The sequence below is a fragment of the Tupaia chinensis genome, unplaced genomic scaffold (genome assembly GCF_000334495.1).
Source record: "Tupaia chinensis unplaced genomic scaffold, TupChi_1.0 Scaffold000316_1, whole genome shotgun sequence".
In the NCBI taxonomy this organism is placed as follows: domain Eukaryota; kingdom Metazoa; phylum Chordata; class Mammalia; order Scandentia; family Tupaiidae; genus Tupaia; species Tupaia belangeri.
Genome location: NW_006159809.1, coordinates 9,388,286 through 9,408,887, shown reverse-complemented (window position 1 = coordinate 9,408,887; position 20,602 = coordinate 9,388,286). Strand labels below are relative to the sequence as shown.

At 42.9% G+C, this 20,602-nt stretch overlaps 1 protein-coding gene across 2 annotated transcripts in view; it reads left to right on the top strand.

Annotated features, from left to right (window-relative positions):
• Window positions 1–20,150, top strand: part of ARHGAP25 (Rho GTPase activating protein 25) — a 95,481-nt gene extending 75,331 nt beyond the window's left edge. For both annotated transcript variants that reach the window (XM_006151293.3, XM_027772988.1), the window contains exons 6-11: window positions 853–985; window positions 8,789–8,862; window positions 10,299–10,420; window positions 11,715–11,911; window positions 15,335–15,864; window positions 19,278–20,150. In XM_006151293.3, the coding sequence (XP_006151355.1) occupies window positions 853–985; window positions 8,789–8,862; window positions 10,299–10,420; window positions 11,715–11,911; window positions 15,335–15,864; window positions 19,278–19,485 (1,264 nt within the window). In that variant the 3' untranslated portion in view covers window positions 19,486–20,150. The remainder of the gene's footprint in view (window positions 1–852; window positions 986–8,788; window positions 8,863–10,298; window positions 10,421–11,714; window positions 11,912–15,334; window positions 15,865–19,277) is intronic.
• The last annotated feature ends 452 nt before the right edge of the window (window positions 20,151–20,602 follow it).

Below are 20,602 nucleotides of genomic sequence, written 5' to 3'. Positions count from 1 at the left end.
CTGAACCGCAAAGCCTATGTCTCTTCCAGCCACTCAGGCAATCATCTGAATATTGCCTCAATTTCTGCAGTGGAATCTTTTCTTTTCGCCCTCCAGGAAGGCATGCATGCCACTTATCTGTGCTGTAACTCCTCACCACTTTTCAGATCTCTGAGGTGCTACTTTATATGGAATGTCACCTGTGGCTCCCCAACTCTGGTTTGGGTGTCCCTTTTTCACATTTTTATACAACCCTAACTCCTGGCCTTCCCATTTGGCAGGACAAACCACACAATATCACAGTGACCTGGTAGCACTTGAGTTCCCGCAGCTCTGTGGCTTGATGAGGCTGGAGGACCTGTGTGTCCCTTGAGTTTGCTACTGAAATCCCAGTACTTGATATAGCATTTTGTACCTAATATATGCTCTCGATGCTTTTTAAATAAATGAATTATTGAGTGAATAGATAAATGAACCTCAGAACTTTTTAAAGCCCTCTGGGAAGTTAAATACTGAGGCAAGGCTATAGAGTTAATACATGAAAAATTAGAAACTATTCGGATGATGCTAAGTGACTTGAAGAAGGCAAGAAAAAAAACAATGAATACCAAGTAGTTGAAGAAGGTTTAATGAAAAAGTGGCTTTGCGTTCACCTTTGAGGCATTTGGGTGTAATGGACAGAGAAAAAAGTGAGGTGGTTATTCCAGAAGGGGGTGCTTAGCAAAAATGTGTGGTCTGATTCTTCTTTATCAGTCTTCACTCCTCTGCAATATGCCTTTTTGGAACTTCTTTTCTACTGAGAGTATCACCAAGGTGGAGGAGAGGAGAGGTGGGGAGTTTCCCTTTCAAAGAGCATTGCTTTATTTCTTGCAGAGACACAGATGTGCACACTGTGGCCTCCCTGTTAAAGCTCTACCTCCGAGACCTTCCAGAGCCTGTGGTTCCCTGGAGCCAGTATGAAGGGTTCCTGCTTTGCGGGCAGCTCATGAATGCAGATGAGACAAAGGTTTGTGTCTTATTAGAGTCAGTTATCCTGCTTTAGAAGAAAGTCAGACTGGTTTCCTGAACACAGGTGTTGTAGGCAACAGTGTGTTAGAGGGCCCAAGATGGGATACCTTGTGCAACTTGAACTTCCTCAGGAACAATGGCAGCTGATGCCAATCCTGGTGACTGCCAAACTACAGCCTTCATGGGACATAACAATCCAATAACAAAATAGACCATAATCAAATATCAAAGAATCACTTTAAAAGTAATGAGAAAGGACAATGCTTCTGGGAAGGGTTTCAAACAATATGGCCTTGCTGGGACATGCTGGGCAAGGACAGGCTGACCAAGCTGGAGAGCAGAGCTGTTCAAGCTCCATGATGGCCATGAATGTCAGGCAGGGATGTTCAGGGACTGCACATGCCAGCACAAGGAAAGACAGGGAGCTTCTCTGTTCCTTCTAGACACAGCTCCCAGTTGGGTCTGTAATCACCTTCTGTAACATCATGTTATGAGAGTGCACCAGTTCACAAGTAGGATTTTAAAAATTTCCAGAGGGCATGTGTGCTTGCCAGAAAGAGAGAGAGAGAATCCCCCAGTGGGATGTGGTTACTCTGCAATCCCTTTTCTCCATTTCTCCATCTGGTCAGAATTTAGGACATGCATGTACATGTGCCTGGTATGTTTTTCAAGTTATCAGGGATGGGATTTGAATCATGGTTACTCATATGGGATCCAGTTCCCAATGTACAGCACTAAGAGGCTGGCTTACTGACAGGATTTTTGATCCTATGTGAATTATTTTCAAACAAGCCTTATATTCAGCAATCACTACAGTGCAATTTTTGAAAGAGATGTTGTTGTTGTTGTTATGTGGCACATGTGCTCGCTAAAGAGACAGAGAGAGACAGAAAGGGAGAAGTCACTCCCACAAGGGGGATGACCATGCTGAAATCCCTTCTCCTCCATTCTCCTCTTGGGATTTTGGCCATACTGTGCATGAGTTTTAAGCCACTCGGTCCAGGATTTGAACCACATTGACTATGTGGGAGTCTAGTGATGTAACCATTATGTCCTCTGCTGGTCCCCATAGTATAGTATGTTAATAAATTAACCAAATAGGAAAGTAAAAGAAAATAATAAAATCCAACTAACAAAAAGAAAATCATGGTCTTTAACCAATATTTTCAAAACTAGATAGCTCAGGAATATATGTATGTTTAACTGCTATTATGGGGGTCTAAGTTTCCCCCTATAAGTCCTTTAAGTAAGTTCATTTTAATCACTACTATGTTAAGAAATCTCTCTGGCAGAAAAATCTATGAAGAAGACCTACATTTTGCTTTGATTTTGCCATTGACCAAAGTATGCATCTTCTATGAGACTGGGTTTATTTAGTTGAACTAATAGAACTTTCTACAGTGATATAATTTCTTGAACAGTAAACATTGGTCATGCATGGCTATTGGACCCTTGGAATGTGGCTAGTGTCCCTGAGAAACTGAATTTTTAATTTAATTTAATTTAAATTTAATATACATTTTAAACCACATGTAGCAAGTAGCTGCTGCATTGGACAATTTGAAGATGGACAATTTTCATAATACCTGCTATGTTCAGGATTGTTTTGAGAACCAAGGAATTATGGTACAGGTGAATGACTATTTTTACTTTGGAAAGGTTTATGCTATAGGGTGTGTGCGCTCACCAGAGACACAGAGACAGAAAGCGAGAAATTACCCCCAGGGGGGCTGGCCACACCTCAGTCACTTCTTCATTCTCCCCTCGGGATCTTGGACACACATGCAGTCGTGCTCAGTGTGAGTTTAAGCCACTGCATCCAGGACTCAAACTGCGGTCGATTACATGGGAGTCCAGTGACATAGCCATTATACCATCTGCTGGTCCCAAGGTGAATGACTTTTAAAAAATGATTAATTTCAAGGTATTGGTTTAAGGGAAGGTTTATTTTTTGTTCTACATCAGAATATGTAGTCTGCTCCCAGAAAGGTGTATATGTATGTGTATTATTTTTTAATAAATGAAGTAGTGCCCTAGCTCTTTAAGAAAACAGAGCTATGAGGATGTCCATCCCTGCTGAAAGAGGGGAGCTTCATGATTTGCTTATGTTCTAAGATAAAAGGTGATTTTATATTTTAAATTTAGAAAAAGAATAATAATGATATCATGTTTTCATGTTATAGCTTTGTAGTTACACAAAATTTTAATGGCACAATCTTGTAAGGAACAGGCCACCACATGAGAAAATAGAAATGTAGAGCCTTTATTGGGAGTGCTCCTAGGTGAGGTTCATTGGTCCAACAGAAAGGGAGAAAGAGGTTGGGAAATGGGCCAGAGAAGTCGTGTGCTAGGGCGGGACTTAGCAATTTTTATAAAGATGTAGGGAAGGGGAGTGTCTTAGAGGTAGAAAAAGTTCACGTATGGTAAAGGTTTGAGGGAGAGCAGATTAGTGTGCCACGTGATGTCTGGTGACGTCTGCAGAGTGGAGTCCCGTGTGCAGAGTAGAGCGCATGTGCAGAGTAGAGTGCACATACTACATCCGGGTTAGACCCGAGTACAATGCAGGTCTGATGACAGGCTAGTTCCAAGTTGTACCAGCTGACTAGGGCATGCTGTCCAACCCCCACATCTAAGCTGCCCAAACCTCTGACCTAACATCCTGACTATTCATTTTGGTGTTATAGGACGCCATTAGATCATTAGCTACTTCCTGCTATGGTATTAGGAGGCGGAGCCTTTGGGGTCATGCTGAGTTTAGGTGAAGAGGGAAAGTTGGGGGCTGGGGGCTCAGTGGGAACCTGTGTGTACAGATGGAGGAGCATTTGGTTGACAACCACTCGGGAAACTTCTTGGATTTGACTTTGGAGGAACCTGAGGAAACAGGGCGTAAGCATGAAGAGAAGGCAGATGAGAATTAATGGTCTTTTAGGCAGATAAGAATTGGAGTGTGGTGGGAGGCCACAACCAGTTCAGAAGTGTCCCAGAAATCAGGGTTAACTTTGTGGAGGAAAGAGGAAAGGAGGGAGGACAGAGAGAGCAGAGTCAATGGATGAGCAGATGAGAGGGAGGAGAAAGTGAGTGGCAGGGGCTGCAGCCTGAAGTTGGAGGGTAGTTTTCAATTGGTGAAGGATGTTCCTGTCCAGGAGGGGGACTGGGCATGATGGTATAACTAGGAAGGAGTGGGAGAATGGGCATCCCTCTATATGGCAGGCTAGGGTGCCTGTCCGAGCTGGGCAGGAGGGTGTGCCATCTATTCCCATGACTGAGATCTGAGAAGGAAAAAGTGGCCCCGAATGGGAAGGCAGGACAGAGTAGGTAGCCCTTGTATTCATAAGAGAGGAGATGGACTTACCTGCTACTTGTATCATTATCCTGGGCTCAGCGAGGGTGACTGTGGTCTTTGAGTCTGGGCCTCTTTAGTTGGTGGCTAGCACCAACAGTTCCCAAGAAGGTACTGCCTGGTTGACCTGTCCCCAGTGTGGAGGTGCCAGAGATCAGTCAGCCATTGAGCAGTCACTTCCCCAGTGACTGGGCTATTTGCACTTGGGGCATGGCTATGTGGGCAGTTGGGGGCAAGGGCATTGTCGAGCCCAGTGGTCCATGTTCCCACACTTGAAGCATGGTCCTGGGGGAACAGACTTAGATGAGGAAGCCCTATTCCTGTGCCCGTGTGGGGCTGCCGGTCTTAGGGCTGCTATCAGGGCCTGGGTTTGGAATGCCACCTCGGGGTGAAGGCAGGCTTGGCTTTTAGACTCAGCTGCTTCTTCCTGGGCATTGTAAACCTTAAATGCTATTTTTCACCAGATTACAGACAGGGGTCTGAGGGCCTTCCTCTGCCCATTTGTTTTCTTCTTCTTCTTCTTTTTTTTTTTTTTAATATCGTGCCCTGACTGGGTAATAAAGTGGGATGCCAAAACTGTGGCCCCAGCCGGTGAAGTAGGATCTAATCATGTATAAAGAGTTAAGGCCTCTGTAAGGTGACTGAGGAACACAGCTGAGTTTTCATCTGCCTCCTGGGTGATTTCCCGGAGTTTGTCAAAATTGACAATTTTGTTAGAGGCTGCTCACATTCCCGCCAGGAGACATTGGGTCATGTAGTCTCAGTTTTTTGGGCCAGTGTCTCCTACCTGATAGTCTCATTGGGGGTCAGTAATAGGAACAGCTGTTTGTCTGACTGGGAGAGTCAAGTTGACCAGGCGGGCTTGGTTGGCATATTTTCAGGCTACAGCCTGGACTCTCTCTCTCATCCACAGTAAGGGTGGAGGACAGGATTACATAGAGATCATGCCAAATAGGATTATAAGCTTGAGTAAGATAGTGAAGCTCTTTGATAAAAGCCATGAGGTTAGCAGAGAAAGAACACAGTCTTCTTTCTATTTGAGATAGATCTTGGAAAGAGAAGGAAACGTGGACTGACAAGTCCCACCACTGCCCGGAGAGGACAGAGAAGGTTAAAACTGGGGGAAGGGGGAGGAGAAGGGCGAGTGTGTGAGTGGGTATGTGAGCTAACTGAAGACAGGAGAGGAGGGGATGGGAGCAAAGGACATGGAGGAGAAGGAGGCAGTGTCAGTGAAGGAGGGGGAGCGGTGGGGAGGGTGGGACTGGCAGCACTGAAGTGGGACCATAATATGGTGGGGAACCCTAAGGTAGGGTGGGAAGGAGAGGAGGTAAGAGTTTCGGGTGGTTCGTCTATAGGAGAGAGATTGGCCTCTAAGAGAGGTTTGGTCTTAGACTGTGTGTTTTTTTGTTGCGAGAAGGACTTGGGCGGTAGTGCAGGAGGTGCAGAGGGAGGGGCGGGAGCATAGATCCCAAAAGGCTTGCACATATGAAACCTCCAACCATTTGCCTACCCTTCTGCAATAGTTATCCAAATCAGTGAGGATATTGTAATCAAAAGTTCCCTCAGGAGGCCATTTAGACTTGTTGTCCAAAATGTATTGTGGCCAGGCCACAGTGTAATAGAATATCAGCCACTTACAGTGTAGATCCTGAGCAAGTTCTAATTTGGTGAGGTTACAGAGCAGTCAGCCCAGGGACGTCTTTCGCTAGGAGACAGACTTGGTGTTACCCATTGTGTCTGGGACTCAAGTGAACAGAAAAAGGGAGAGGTGTCCCTAATCTCTTTTTGCACTCATGGAGCAGAATGGAGGATGGGCAGCAGGGGATCAGAATGTCTCCACAAACCCCTTGAGCTCTAGGAGTTGGAGGGGACCCTGACACAGCTGCATTTTCAGACAGGGAACCCAAAAGAGGTTTGAGTCTCAGAAACCACGGGCAGGTGGACTTACCCTCAGAAGGCCAGGGCAGGTGGTTAGTTGGCAGTTGGCATGTCGGTTCCTGGTTCAGGGTAGAAGAGGCTTTCACAAGGACTGTGGGACACAAAACTCGTCCCAGATTCCAGCACCAAATGTAAGGAATGAGCCAACCATGCGATAAAATAGAAATGTAGAGTCTTTATTGGGAGCACTCCTGGGTGAGGTTCTCTTGTCCAACAGAAAGGGAGAGAGAGGGAGGGAGATGGGCCAGAGAAGTCACACACTAGGGTGGAGTTTAGTGATTTTTATAAGGGTATAGGGAGGAGGAGTGTCTTAGAGGAAGAAACAGTCCATGTATGGTAAGAGTTTAGGGAGAGAGCAGGCTAGTGTGCCACGTAACATCTGGTGATGTGTTCAGAGTGGAGTGCACCTACTACATCCGGGTTAGATCCAAGTGCATCACAGGTCTGATGACAGGTTAGTTCCGGGCTGTATCAGCTGACTAGGGTGTGCCATCCAACCCCCACATCCAACCTGCCCAGGCCTCCAGCCTAACAAATCTGATGTAGGATATTCTGTACATGTTTTGTCAATTTTGTGGGAAAAGGAGGTAAGGACATGGAAAGTCTTAATTATGCAGATATATCAGCTCACGTTTGTAAAAGGAGTGATGTTTTATGGAAATAGATTTAAAAGTCAGCTAAAAAGAGAAATGTTTCAGATGGTATCTGCCCAACCATGTTCTGAGACTGAAAAAATGAAGCAGACAATTCCATAGAAGACTTGGTAAAAGCATATCAGAGGGAGCTTACAAAACAGTGGTTGGGACTCAGTGGAGGTTGGTATTTAGACGTGGGGAACTGCAGATTTCACTTCCCTGAAGTCCCACTTTGCCAGCCTGCTGCTCCCTACTTCCTTCCCAGGCTCAGCCGGTTACCACTCAGGCCTCTAGGAATCCCTTTCTCAGCAAGTTGGAACCTTTAAAGGTTTGTCTTGTTTTGCTATAGTATATGAGGGGTTGTAGAGATAGAGACAGGAAAAGTGAGAAAGCACCACCTCCCCTCTGCCCCCCTTTCCCTGCCCCAGGATGGCCTTGAATTAATTTAAAGACAAACTTGGGAGGAAGGCTTGAATATTCCAGGGAACTAAAAGGTCAAAGTTCCCTAGCCCACCTATGGTTAAGGACAGGGAAGAAAGTTCCCTAGGAAGAAGTCTCAAGGCTAAACATCAAAAAGTATTAGCATTTTTGCTGTTAAGGACAATGGCTGGAGCAGTTATCTCAGTCTGAATGACTGCCTCAGGTCAGAATTTAACTCCAACATGGAACTACCACCCAGAGCTAGTACTGAATAACTTTCAAATGTGCAGAAGAGCGGAGGGGGACAGAGATGGCATCAATTTGGTTCATTCACACATCCACACAACATCTCACCCCTCCATTCTAGGGAAAGTAAAAGAGCACATAGAAATTGTTCTGACAGTAAGACTCTCACTCCTAAACTCCCTCACTGTAGGCCAGCTTCTCCCAACTTTTCTCAAGCGCAGCATAGTTTAGAATGTCTACACTTATGACAAGACATATCTGGAGAGGACAGAGAGACATCGTTGAAACACTTTCTCAGTGTTGAAAACATGGCAGAGGTGGTAGTTGAGAGAAGTCAGTCTTAGCAACCTTGGCAAAGAATTCACTTGACTTGACTAAAGAGGAGGGATCTCAGCATGCATCAGGTCATCTGTATCGGAAAGTCTGCTCAGTGTGCTGCCTACAGGCAGTTTTCTACAGAAGAGCTGCTCAGGTTTCTGATGAGGGCTGCTCAGGTGATGAGAGGTGCTCAGGTCACGGGGGATACTCAGAATTTGAGGAGTGCCTTCATGCCTGTGTGACCTGGTATCTTCTGACAAGCATGATACTACACATGGTGATTCAGATCCTACAGGCAGCTGTGGCAAAAAAGAACAAAGAAACGTTCCCATCCTTTCTTTCTCTGAATGACCATATCTGACATTCATGGCATTGCAGAGCTTGAGCAGTACAACCTTGCACCTCCCCTCCAGCTTGGTTAGCCCATCCTTGTGTCCCGGCAGGTCTCAGCAAGGCCATATTGCTTGAAACCCTCCCCAGAAGTATTCTCCTTTTTCTCACTACCTTTACAGTGATTCTGAGATATTTGATTATGGTATGAATCTTGGATTGTTACTCAAGCATTTATTAAGCTAAATAAATAAATAAAGTCAAATGGTTCTTGCCTTAGAGTAGCTCAGGGTCAGGGTTGGAATGGGATGGTGTAAATGCAGACAAATTAAAAAGTACACTGTATGAAAAACTATGACTCTCTCTGTACTATTTTTTTTTCAACTTTTTGAGGATTTATATTTTCTAGTAAAAAAAAAAAAAAGTAAAGCCCCACAAAACTATAGGAATAAGAGTGACTGGCAAAGTGTCGTTTCTGCACAGACTTACCAGTTATGACCAGTTATGTTCAAAGGTCTCATTGTTGGCAAGGGAGCAACTTCATTTACTGGTGTTAAAAATCTCTTCTTCCCAGGCTCAACAGGAGTTGATGAAGCAGCTTTCTATCCTTCCTCGTGATAACTACAGTCTTCTGAGCTACATCTGCAGGTGAGTCTCCTGGTATTCAATTCTAGAGTTTTCAGCTACATTGGAAAGAAACCTCTGATTAAGAGAGGAGGAGCTATCTGTGTGAACACAGAGATTCTGGTCCAGACCTTTGGAAGACCAACCCTATTCACCTCGCCCTGAGGTAGCCTCCTGTTTCAACAAGATGATTTTAAAGATATTTGGAAACCCAGTTGGCACACACAGTGATCCTGCTCCCTCCCTCAGGTCAGCACTGTCCAGAATCCTGGGTAGAAGCCTTATCATGTTTCTAGAATTATCACCCACCTTCCTGATTCTGACCCTTAACTTGGTGCCCTGGAGAAATGGATTCTGGGCCACCTTTTTTCTTTTTTTCAACCCTTTCTGAGGACTAAGGCTATGTGCCATCACCGTGGCTTGGCCCAGATGTAGGCAGGTTGGGAGCCCGGATCTTCATCCAGATAAAACTGAATATTATCTTTTATTTTTAAATAATAATGTCTTATAGTTTTTAGATTATAGAAATGATACTTGCCTGATTTGGAAGGGAGGATACAGAAAACTGTAAATAAGAAATAAAAATTATGATCCTTTCATCCAGCAATAATTGCTATGAACACTTTGGATGTATTTCTTTCCAGATGTTGTCTTTCTGTGGTAGAGCTTTTCATACATCAACGTAGATATGGGGAAACAATTTTTTACCCCAAATTGGAATTATACTGTATATATGAAGAGTTGTATCCTGCTTGTCTTGGCTTATTGTTATATCATGAGCATTTTCCTGTATAGTAAAACAGGATTATAAATGATTCCATAATATTTCATAAAGTACCCTCATTTGGACATATTGCTATTTATATAATAACTTCTCTTTATTTGGAATTTTATATTCCCTCAGTCTATTCATTTAAAAATGTTTTTTAGAGAATACATTTTGAAATTCCCTTACCAATCTGTTCAGGTTTTTCTCACAGTGAAGCTGAGAGCTTCATGCCTCAAATGGGTAGAAAGATAGCAAAAGTTCAGTGTCCATTATTGACACCTGCTAAGCATTAGATGTTCTTGGTGCTCTAATAAGAGGTGAGAGTAAGAAGGCACCAGGGATCCACCATCTCTCACCAATAAAATGTTCTTCTCTGGAGACCAGTGGGATGAGTACTGAAAACAGAGATGGGCCCTTTATCCTCTTAACTTTCTGAGCAGGACCCATCTACTACTGACATGATTCCCCATGTCATCTCCAGCCCCAACCATACCCGAGCAGCTGGGTTTCCCTTTCTTGGTCTTGAATCTTTCAGGATGAAGCTAAACTCTTTTGGGCAAATCAGACTGGTCCCATTTCTGAGATTAGGAGGAAAGAATTGGAATTCATCCCAGAAGTGCTGTTGGTACCTTGAAGTGCTTCCTCCTGGCAACTTCCTGTTTCTATTACGGGATTTCTTGGCTGCCCACAGGTTCCTCCATGAAATCCAGCTGAACTGTGCTGTTAACAAGATGAGCGTGGACAATCTGGCAACTGTGATTGGAGTGAATCTTATCAGGTCAAAGATTGAAGACCCTGCTGTGATCATGAGAGGTATAGCTGGTCCCATGGAAAAGGCAGGCCCAGCGGAAATAATAACAATTACATCACTACCGCTGACACTTGTGCACTGCTGTGTAGTTTGCCAACCATTTATAGCTTATCTGGTCTAATTTGTACAATATCCCTGTGATGTAGGCAGGAGAGGGATTAGCTTTATCTTCCAGATCACAACAGAGGAGAGTGGTCAAGGATTTGCCCACTGGTCACACTGTGTAGTAGACCTCCATGAAAATAGTCAGCTAGTGTTCTTTAGTATTTATTTATTAAGTTTTGAAAAAGAATTATTTATTTAATTATGTATTTAATTCCATTTGTTATTGTTATTTTTTTTAAATTTCACCAGAGAGCGACAGAGAGAGAGAAAGAGATAAAGGGAAAGGGAGAAAGCAAGCTGCCTGGTCTGGGACTCAATCTGTGGCTGGCCATATGGGAATCCAGTGCCTTTAGCTACCACATCACCTGCCAAACCATTTTTTTTTTATTTTTTAAAAAGATTTTACTGTAGGGTATGTGTGCTTGTGAGAGAGACAGAGACAGAAAGACAGAAAGTGAGAAATCGGAGGGGAATGGGTACGCCACAGTCTCTTCTCCTCCATTCTCCTCTTGGGATCTTGGACACACATGCACATCTGCCTGGCATGAGTTTCAAGCTTCCAGGTCCAGGACTTGAACCACAGTCACCGTGTGGGAGTCCAGTTCCTTGACCACTATGCCACCTGTGATTTACCTTAGTCCTTTTATTACTTTCAAATACCACTAGCCAGATAAAGTAAACAGTTTTTATTTTATAAACCAGCTTATAAAAAGACTGCTTGAAAAACTGAGTTGAGAAGGTTTCTAAGGCTGTGTCTTGGCTCAGTGAGCAGAAGTTCTGCCACTGAGTACTAACAGGCTCCATGGGCATGGGAGGCACTATGCCTGAGACATATTTGCTACGTGTGTGATAGAAAACCAGGTGCCATATTTGCCTTATTTAGGACCACATCAGAAAAAAAAAAGTATGTCTTCATTTTCCCTCCTGTTATATTGCCTCTTTTCCTGATCAAAACTGTATCTACTGACGATAACCTTAACAACTCCTTCTTTCATCCTACACATATCTCCTTCTATTCCATCACTTTTACCATAATCTCCTACTTCAAACAAGTAAGAAGGGTTCTTCAAGGAACAAATTGTGGTCTATTGGAGCCCTGTGCTTTTAGAGTCAATTTTGGAGACATCTTGAAGACTACTTGTCTCCTATCCCAAGGCTCAGCACTATGAATCTGTTTCTTCTTTTTTTCAGGAACTCCTCAGATCCAAAGAGTGATGACCATGATGATAAGAGATCATGAAGTCCTCTTCCCCAAGTCCAAGGATGCACCCCTGTCACCCCCTTCCCAGAAAAGTGACCCCAAGAAAGCTCCAGTGGCCCGAAGCTCTGTGGGCTGGGATGCGACAGAAGATACTCCAATTTCTAGGACAGACAGCTTCAGTAACATGGTAAGACACATAGATCCTTTCTACTTTCATTGACCTTTTCCTTTAGTCCAGGTCATTCCATGTAGGAGCTACCCTGGGATGGTAATTTGGGGAATTACTGATGATGGTCTGGCAGTGGACACTGTTGATATGGACCCATTTGAACATAGTTTGAAAGCCTTGCCTCTTTGAAAATCTAGTCTCTATTGGCATCCTGGAAGTGGAGTTAGTGACAAGTGTGCTAACCACCCAATAACTGGCCATTGTCCATTCTCACTGAATCCTACTTCAAAGAGAAATTCTTTTGGGCCAGCCTGTGGTGTGGTGGTTAAAGTGGCTGGATCCCTCATGGTGAAATGCACCTTCTGAATCCCAGACCTGACAGCTTAAAAAAACACACCAGGCATGTGTGCATGTATGCCCAAAATCCTGAAAGGAAGAAATGGAGGAGAAGAGATTACAGTGTGGCCATCCCCCATGGGGGAAAGGGGTTCTTTCTTCTTTCTCACTTTCTTTTTCTCTGTCTCTCTCTAGCAAGTGTATGCACTCTCTGACAAATCAGAAAAAATAATTTTATAAAAATTCTTTCAACACAATCCACAGAGATTCAATAGAAAAAAATATGTACCACATTGTAAATATTTTGATGATAGTTGTTGAAAATTCCAGCTGAGAGTCAAGAGAACTGTTTTTCTGCTAACACATGGAACGTGATTCCTTTCTCAAAGCATATGTTGTGTTCGTGTAATATTTCTCATTCCCTGATAAGCCTTCTCAGCAATGTCAGCCCCCTTGTTTGTGCTGAAGGGTTGGAGCTCACGTTCCCAATGTCCAAAACATCTGCTGACTCCAAATGTAGACTATATGAGGACAATAACTTACAAAGGTCAAATATTTTTATGTATTTATAGGAATAGATTTTTTTAAAAGAACATGTAAACTTTATAAAGCAGCTTGCCTCTTTACGTGTGGCCAAGAAATTAAGGTTTCTGATTTTCTGGTTGACCAGATGACTTAAATTACCTATTATAATTTAATTAATCTTGAAGATGGGAAAAAATAAAAATAGGTAAGTAAGTAAATAAATAAATAAAAGGTAGGTAGTGGTTATGGTTTTCCTTAGGTGAGGTCTGTTTGGACACAATACATCTTACCAGCACTCTAAAGGTAGATTACATTTTACATAAGTTCATAGTGTATGTAATAAGATAATTCCAGCAGTCCTTGAGAATGGCTATGGTTATACTCATTCACAAGTTTCTGCTGTTTAGTATTTACTCTGAACAGGCACTGGGCTAGGAAAAATAAATAGATCATCTCCAGAGTCCTCTCCTTAAAACCTTAGGGCAGAATTTTTCATCTGCATTTTTCTGAGTGAGGGACTGAGGCTCAAAGAGTTTGATCAATGGGCCCAAGGTGGCAGCACTAGCATACTATAGGATTCTGATCTAGTTCTCTCTTTAGGACTTAGGTGCTTTTGCCTCCAAATGAGGCTGCTGAAGCAGGTGATTAGCTAGAAAGATTAGAGGGAGGGCTTGAGCCCTAACTATCTGATTTTATGTTTAGGGCTCATTCTTTTCTCTCTCTGTCTCTCTCTGTGTGTATTTCTCTGTTTCTCTTTGTTTTTTCCTTCTTTTTCTTTCTTCTTCCCTTCCTTTCTTCTTCTCCTCCTCCTTGACTACTTCTTCCTCCTCCTTCTCCTTGTTATCCTTCTCCTCCTTTTTTTAATGCCAGAGGGCACATGAATGTGCCCCAGTTGTGGGAGGATGTAGAGAGAGAGAGAGAGAACTCCTTAACAGGGCCTAGTCATGCCACAGCCCTTTTTCTTCCATTTATCCATTCCATCAGGATCCTGGGCATGCATGAACATGCCCTGTGCATTGCTGCTGGGACCAGAATTGGAACTATGGTCAGTCATGTGGGGTTCTGCTCTCTCTGCACAGTGCCTAACCACTGCTATAAGGTTTACCCTTTCTTTCTTCTCTTTATAATTTAATTTTAAAATATGTGAACTGTGTATAACAGTTGAAAAAATTCACAAAATAGAAAAAGGTGTACATTGAGAAATCATAATCCCTCTACTGTTTTCACTCACCCCGTACCTCCCTGCTTTTATTAGTTTCTTATTTGTCCTTCTGGTGTCCCTTTATGCAAACGTAAGAAGGGACTATAAATTGTTATTTACAAATTGTGTAATGTATATTATATAATATGTTTCTCCATGCACATACCACTATTCTGTATCTTGCGTTTTTGTAAATGACATATTCTGGAGACTTTTTTATGTCAAAACATAGACAACTACTTCATATATTTGGCATGTGTGTAGTCTTCCTGGAGACTCTTTTAAACATCAGTTCCTAGACAGCTACATGATATATTTGGCAGGTGTGTAGTGTTCCATTCTACAGAGGTACCATGGTCCCTCTTACCCAGCTCCTATAGATGAACAGGTTGATTTCAGTTTTTTCACTACAAACAAGGCTGCAGTGACTCTCGACAATACCCCTTTTGTACTCAGGCAGATGAATTTCTGAGATAAATTCCCAGAAATGGGACTGGTGAGTCAGAAGGCAAATAAATTTGAATGTTTAATTTTGATAAAAATGATTAGAGTTTGTGCCATTTTATACTTCTACAAGCAATGCATGAAAGAACTTTTTTTCCCTACAGTCTCAGAAACAGTGTGTTGTCAAATTTTGGGTTTTGCCCATCTGATAGGTGGGAATCGGTATTTTAGTAATGTTCATTTGAATTTAAATTTCTCTTATTGTGACAGAGGTTGAACATCTTTTCTTATGTGTAAGGACAGTTGCATTTATTTTTATTTCTGTGAACTGTCTGATCTTGTCCTTTGCCTCATAATTACATTGGTTGTCGGTCTTGTTCTTCACAGTTTTTAGGACTCTGTGTGTTACTGGGAAGAGCCTGTTGTCTGTGACATACATTCCGAATGTTTTTGCTAGTTCATCATTTGTCTTTCAATTTAGCATGTGGTGATTTGTTTCTTTGTTTTATTTTTGTTGTCTTTAATGTTTTAGGTCATGGTAATCCATCGGTTGAATTTATCAAACTTTCATTGTATGGCTTCTGGATTTTGAACCCTAGTTAGAAACATTTTCCATTCTAAAATTATGAAAAGGTCCTCCTACTCTAAGACTGTTGTACCACAAACAGTTGACTTTGGTTGACACCTCATCACTGGAGCCTGGGCTCCTTTAAGTACAATATTCTTTTGGGAAAAAATTCCATGCAGATAATTAATTAATGTAATAAACAATAAACTAAGCGATGGTCTTCTAATGAAGACTTTCATAGGTGTGTAATCAGGAAACATTTTCTTCAAGTCTCTAATCCTTATCTTCCAAGTCTTTAATCCTTATCTTAGGAGCATGATATACAGTTGGGAAAAACCCATGTAACATCCATGGCTATTTTTTCCAGACAAGTGACTCTGATGCAACTAGCCCCACTGGACAACAGCCGAGTGATGGTTGTCTGGAGGATACCAGCAAAGCCCTCAGAGAAAAGCTAGGAGATTGGAAGGTGCAATCTCGAAAACGGACTCAAACTCTCCCTAACCGGAAATGTTTCTTGACATCAGCTTTTCAAGGTGCCAACAGCAGCAAAGTGGAGATATTTAAAAATGAGTTCTGGTCACCTGCAGAGGTGAAGGCAGGGGAAGGGCACAGGAGAACAATGTCTCAAGATCTGCACCACCTTTCTGACCCCCAGCGGACTTCTACCTACGATAATGTCCCTGCCCTGCCAGGGTCGCCTGGGGGAGAAGCGAGTGAGCATTCCTCCCATGCCTGTGACTCAAAAAGAGATGCTCCTGCCAGCCCAGACTCTGAAAGTGGGTCTGGAAAAAAGAACTCTGGAGTAGAAGAACTTGATTCTTTGCAGAAAATGGTCCAGGAGCTACGGAAGGAAATAGAAACACAGAAGCAAATGTATGAGGAACAGATTAAAAAGTAAGTGCCATACAGAGGAGCACTGCATAGCACTTGCTTCCATTTTTAGAATGTTTAGTGTTTTTATCCACCAAAGAAGTCACATTATAGAACCATAGTTTAGGGAAGAGAGTAACCTGTAGCAGCCAGTCCTAATAAGGAAAAGGTAAACAACAACGAGATGATAAAATTAGTAAAACCTCAAAACTTCAGATTTATAAAAAATTAAATATCTGGCTTAAGTAGCTTAATAATCTATGTTCAATAGTGCTTCCTCAAGAATGAACATGCTTTAGGCCAGCCAAGTAGCATGATGGTTAAGATGGCTGGATCCCACACACCCAATTCAAAACATGTGGTCTGAGTCCTGGATTTGGCAGTTTGGGAAAATACACCAGGTGCTTGTACATGCATGCCCCAAATCCCAAGAAAATGGAGGAAAGAGGATTATAGCATGGCTATCCCCCCTTCCCCCTGGGTGGGTTGTGATTTCTCACTTTCCCTCTTTCTCTTTCTCTCTCTGTCCCTCTCCAGGGAGCACATGTGTCCTATAGCCAAAACTAAAAACAAAAACAAATGAACATGCTTTAATGAATTAAAAGGAGCTTAACATTTTTTCTATTAACGTCATTCATCTATTCCGAGACTATTTCTTCAGTGCCTCCTCCGTGCCAGGCACCATTACAGTGGTGGGAAATGGTACTGAACAAGAGATAAGAGTTCTTGTATTTACAGAGCTTTCCTTCCAGTGGGGAAAGACAGGCAATGAAAATATGAGTATAAAACTAAAGTATATGCTATGTCAGATGCTGGGAAATGTCACAGAAAAAAATAAAGTGGGTCTGGAAGTTGGAGAGGTCAGATGGGGGTTCTAATGTTAAATAGAGTGAGCAGTAAAGGCCTTGGGGAGAGGGCAACATTTAAGTAAAGACTTGAAGGAGGTGAGGGAACAAGTCAGGCTCTTATATTGGGAAGAGTCTGCCAGGCAGAGAGAAGGAAATGTGCCAAGGCCATGAGAAGGACAGGTCTGCATGTTCATGCACAAGGAGAGTGGTGTGTGTGTGTGGGAGGGAGGTGTGGTTAGGTAGGCGATGAGGTTAGAGAATTACAGGGGTCCAGATGACAGTAGAATTTCATCAGCCACTGTGAAGCCTAATCAGGTTGGGAGCTTCCAGATGGTTTCAGCCTGACTTATGCTTGGTCATATTGCTGGCTTCCCACTGAGTATGAGCTACAAGGGGCACAGAGAAGTGGGAGGTCAGTTAGGTAGTTGTTACCATCATCGTGTACAAAGTCCTAGGATGCTTAGGCACAGTCTGTTCTCTCATGTGAGTATTTTCCTGAAATCCTTTCTACCCTACTGATGGCCACTAAGTTCTTTGTCATGATAGGAAAAACTTCAATCCAGCTTTGCCCACATGACACTAGTCATAAGGTATCAAAATGCAAATAAGTAGCGTTTTCACATTTATAGATTCTTGTTAGCCCGTTAAGACTTAAGTATCCTAAAAGAAGCCTTTTGTGAGTCCTCTTTCTTTACTGGCTACAGAGGGCTCCCCATCTAGAATCAATGTGTCCTGAAATCAATCATTTGTAGAATTACAAGACTTGTATAATGTATTGGCAGTGTCCCTAGAAGCCCTTGAGAAAGCTCACACAGCACTTGTCATGAGGGTGATTGGGAGTAGGGAAGGAGGCAGCAGCCCCTGAATAGAGCAGATATCTATCAGGGTAACCTCCCAACCACAACAGAGGGAAGAGAATTAACAGCCTATTAATACTCTCTTCTCAGCTGTGGGCTTCAGAGACAGCTGTTCATTTAAGCCAGGCAGAGATTCTATGAAATAAGTGATATCCCCAAGAAATGCGGGCTCATGAAGTAGTATACCTTCCTGATGGTGACACAACTAATGGTTGGTGGTGCTAGAATTTGAATTGAGGTCAGCCAGGCTCCCACACAGATTCTACCTCTTCACTGAAAACTGTGGTCAAGTTCTAGCATGCTGACCCACTGGGGTTTACTCTGGGACCAGGGGGATATGGAGAACTTGGAGAAGAAAACTACATTTGCAGCATGGTCATCTCCTCAGGGGAGCGATTTCTGTGCCACCTTAGGAGACTAATTTAGCTCTAAGAGGAGATGGATTGGGAATAGAGTCTGAGTAGAGAGCAGGGTTGAGCAGAAGTGCATCAGTAAAATGTGACCCTGTGAGAAGCTGACCCACATGGGAAAGTACCGAGCTTGTATCCAGAGACCTCCTTGAGTATGTTGGGCATGTGTGTACCCATAATCCAGGGCTGAGGCTGGGGATGGATCACAGTTAAGACCCTGTTGGGGATGCTATCTCTCTCTCTGTCACTCATGGAAAAAATACATAAATAAACTGTTTTTGTTTGTAAAGAAGTAGTGAGGAATAGTCAAGGTTCTGAAGAAGGGCTGTTATATCCAGAATGGGTTAGCCCTCTCGAAGATAGAACCCGAGGCATGAGCAACAGATAAGCTCAAGTGTTCTATGAAAATGGGAGGACATTTGGGGAGAAAGGAGGCAGCGCTCCAGAGAATGAAGATCTCCAATCACGCAGTCTCCCAATATTCCTGAAATTCCCTCCTTTGGCTTAAAAATGGTATATTTAATGCAGCCTGGTAGGGAGGTATGTCTTCCCAAAACATGGCACTCCATGAGTGAGTACATGAAAACCAAATAGCATTTTTTGCCCGTGTCTCAGAGACATCCTGGGTCCACCTGACTAAATGAGTTGTCCGCGCCCCCCCCCACACACACACACACAAAGAAAGAGCTGACACTTCAGCCCAGCCTCAGGATAAGGCTAGCCTGTTGCCTGGGTCATTTGGATTTTAGCTAGTAAGAATGAAAATCCCAGGAATTCAAAATTCTGTAGATATTTCACTTTCACCTGGAATGGGATTCAGAAATGTGAGTGTAACAGTTGGGACCATTGCTTCTGATAAGTTAGGGTAGTTCCCTAAAAGGACCTCAATCTTAATCCCCTGGAAGACTTTAGTAAAGGGAGGCTGTGATCTGTGCTCTCCATTGAAACAGGATGAGGAGGCGAATGGGACTTCAACACTATCTACTGAGCAAGTCTAATTTAAGGTGCCATGACAGTGAAATATGAATATATTAGAGGTGGTCCTCTTTTTCAGAATAAGTTATCTGGTTGAAATTACAAAATATAAAACAGCATGAAAAAGAAGAGATGCTGAAAGATGGTGTTACATGACAATGAGAGACTCAGAGTGCTCTGGGAATTCAGGTTTACTGAGAGATCTTCATATGGGAGCGGAACGTAAATTGGAGGTATAAGTTTGCGATTTGGTAAAGAAAATGAACAGGGGAGGTTTTGAGCAATAGTGAAGGGAGAGTCCAGAATTAATATGTCATTCATTCATTCTTTTCTTTCCTTCCTTGTAGTCTTGCCAAGGAAAATTATGATGTCTGGGCTAAAGTGGTGAGACTCAACGAAGAACTGGAGAAAGAGAAGAAGAAGTTTGCAGCCTTGGAAATCAGCCTCCGCAACGTAGAACGCTCCCGGGAGGATGTTGAGAAGAGGAACAAGGCCTTGGAAGAAGAAGTCAAAGAATTTGTAAAGTCCATGAAGGAGCCTAAGACAGATGTTTGAGAATCCCAAGGAATACCACAGGGACAGCCAGAGAGGCCAGCTCTGCTCCCTTTCTTGGTGCTACCTGATGACCAAGAAGCAAAATTACCCCCTAAGAGGGAAAAGACATTTGGAGGACAAACACCACATTTCCCAGTAAATAAATTGATGGAGTTTTTAAGAAGATGAAGGTGAACAGAGACACACGTGGACATCTGTAACGACCTGTTGCTTTTTCACAAAGACTACATTATTCCACCATGGTCTCAGGCAGAGTGAAATGGAACCTTCCACAGCTGGATTACTGAACCTGATGGAGGCATTTGAGGCTGGTATATCTCAGGACCCAGGCAACAGGCTAGCCTTATCCTGAGGCTGGGCCCAAGTGTCAGGTCTTTGGGTTTTTTTTTTTTTTTGTGTGTGTGTGTGTGTGGGACAACTCATTTAGTCAGGTGGACCCAGGATGTCTCTGAGACATGGGCAGAAAATGCTATTTGGTTTTCATGTGCTCACTCATGGAGTGCCATGTTTTGGGAAGCCATACCTACAGAAACCAGAGCCAGACCATGATGCACGTTACCTAGGGCTTCTCAAAATTATTCAGACTGAGACAAAACAAATAATAAACTGTATTTATGAAAGCAAAATCAATGAGAAAATTATATTCAAATAAAGGAAAAACCCAGGACTGTTGTAATCCATATGATGTCTTTGCGAGAATCAGTAAAAGACACCCTTTCCATGGGGCAGGGGCACCCCTGACTGATGAATAGGACATGGGGTAGATTCCAGCCCCTAGTTACTTTTCAGTGATCATAATTGTGTATGGAGGGCTGGAGAACAAAGCTTTCCTACTATGACGCGACCTCTGCAGATTCTGATTGGGGTTTTAGATGTAATAGTCAGTATAATATTTTTTGTTTCACCAAAATGCAAGTGATTTCACCCTTTAAGGAGACACCAGACACTAGATGCTAGCTGGAGGAAGAACTTTCCAAGAAGACAGCTAATTAGTCCCCTTATACATCAAGGCCTGGCAGAAGACTGCGGTCAGGGCCCAGACCCTTAAAGAGGTTGGTTGAGTCTTCTATGGCTATTGTCACCTTCTTTCTTAATTTTTTAATTTTGTTTGCCATAG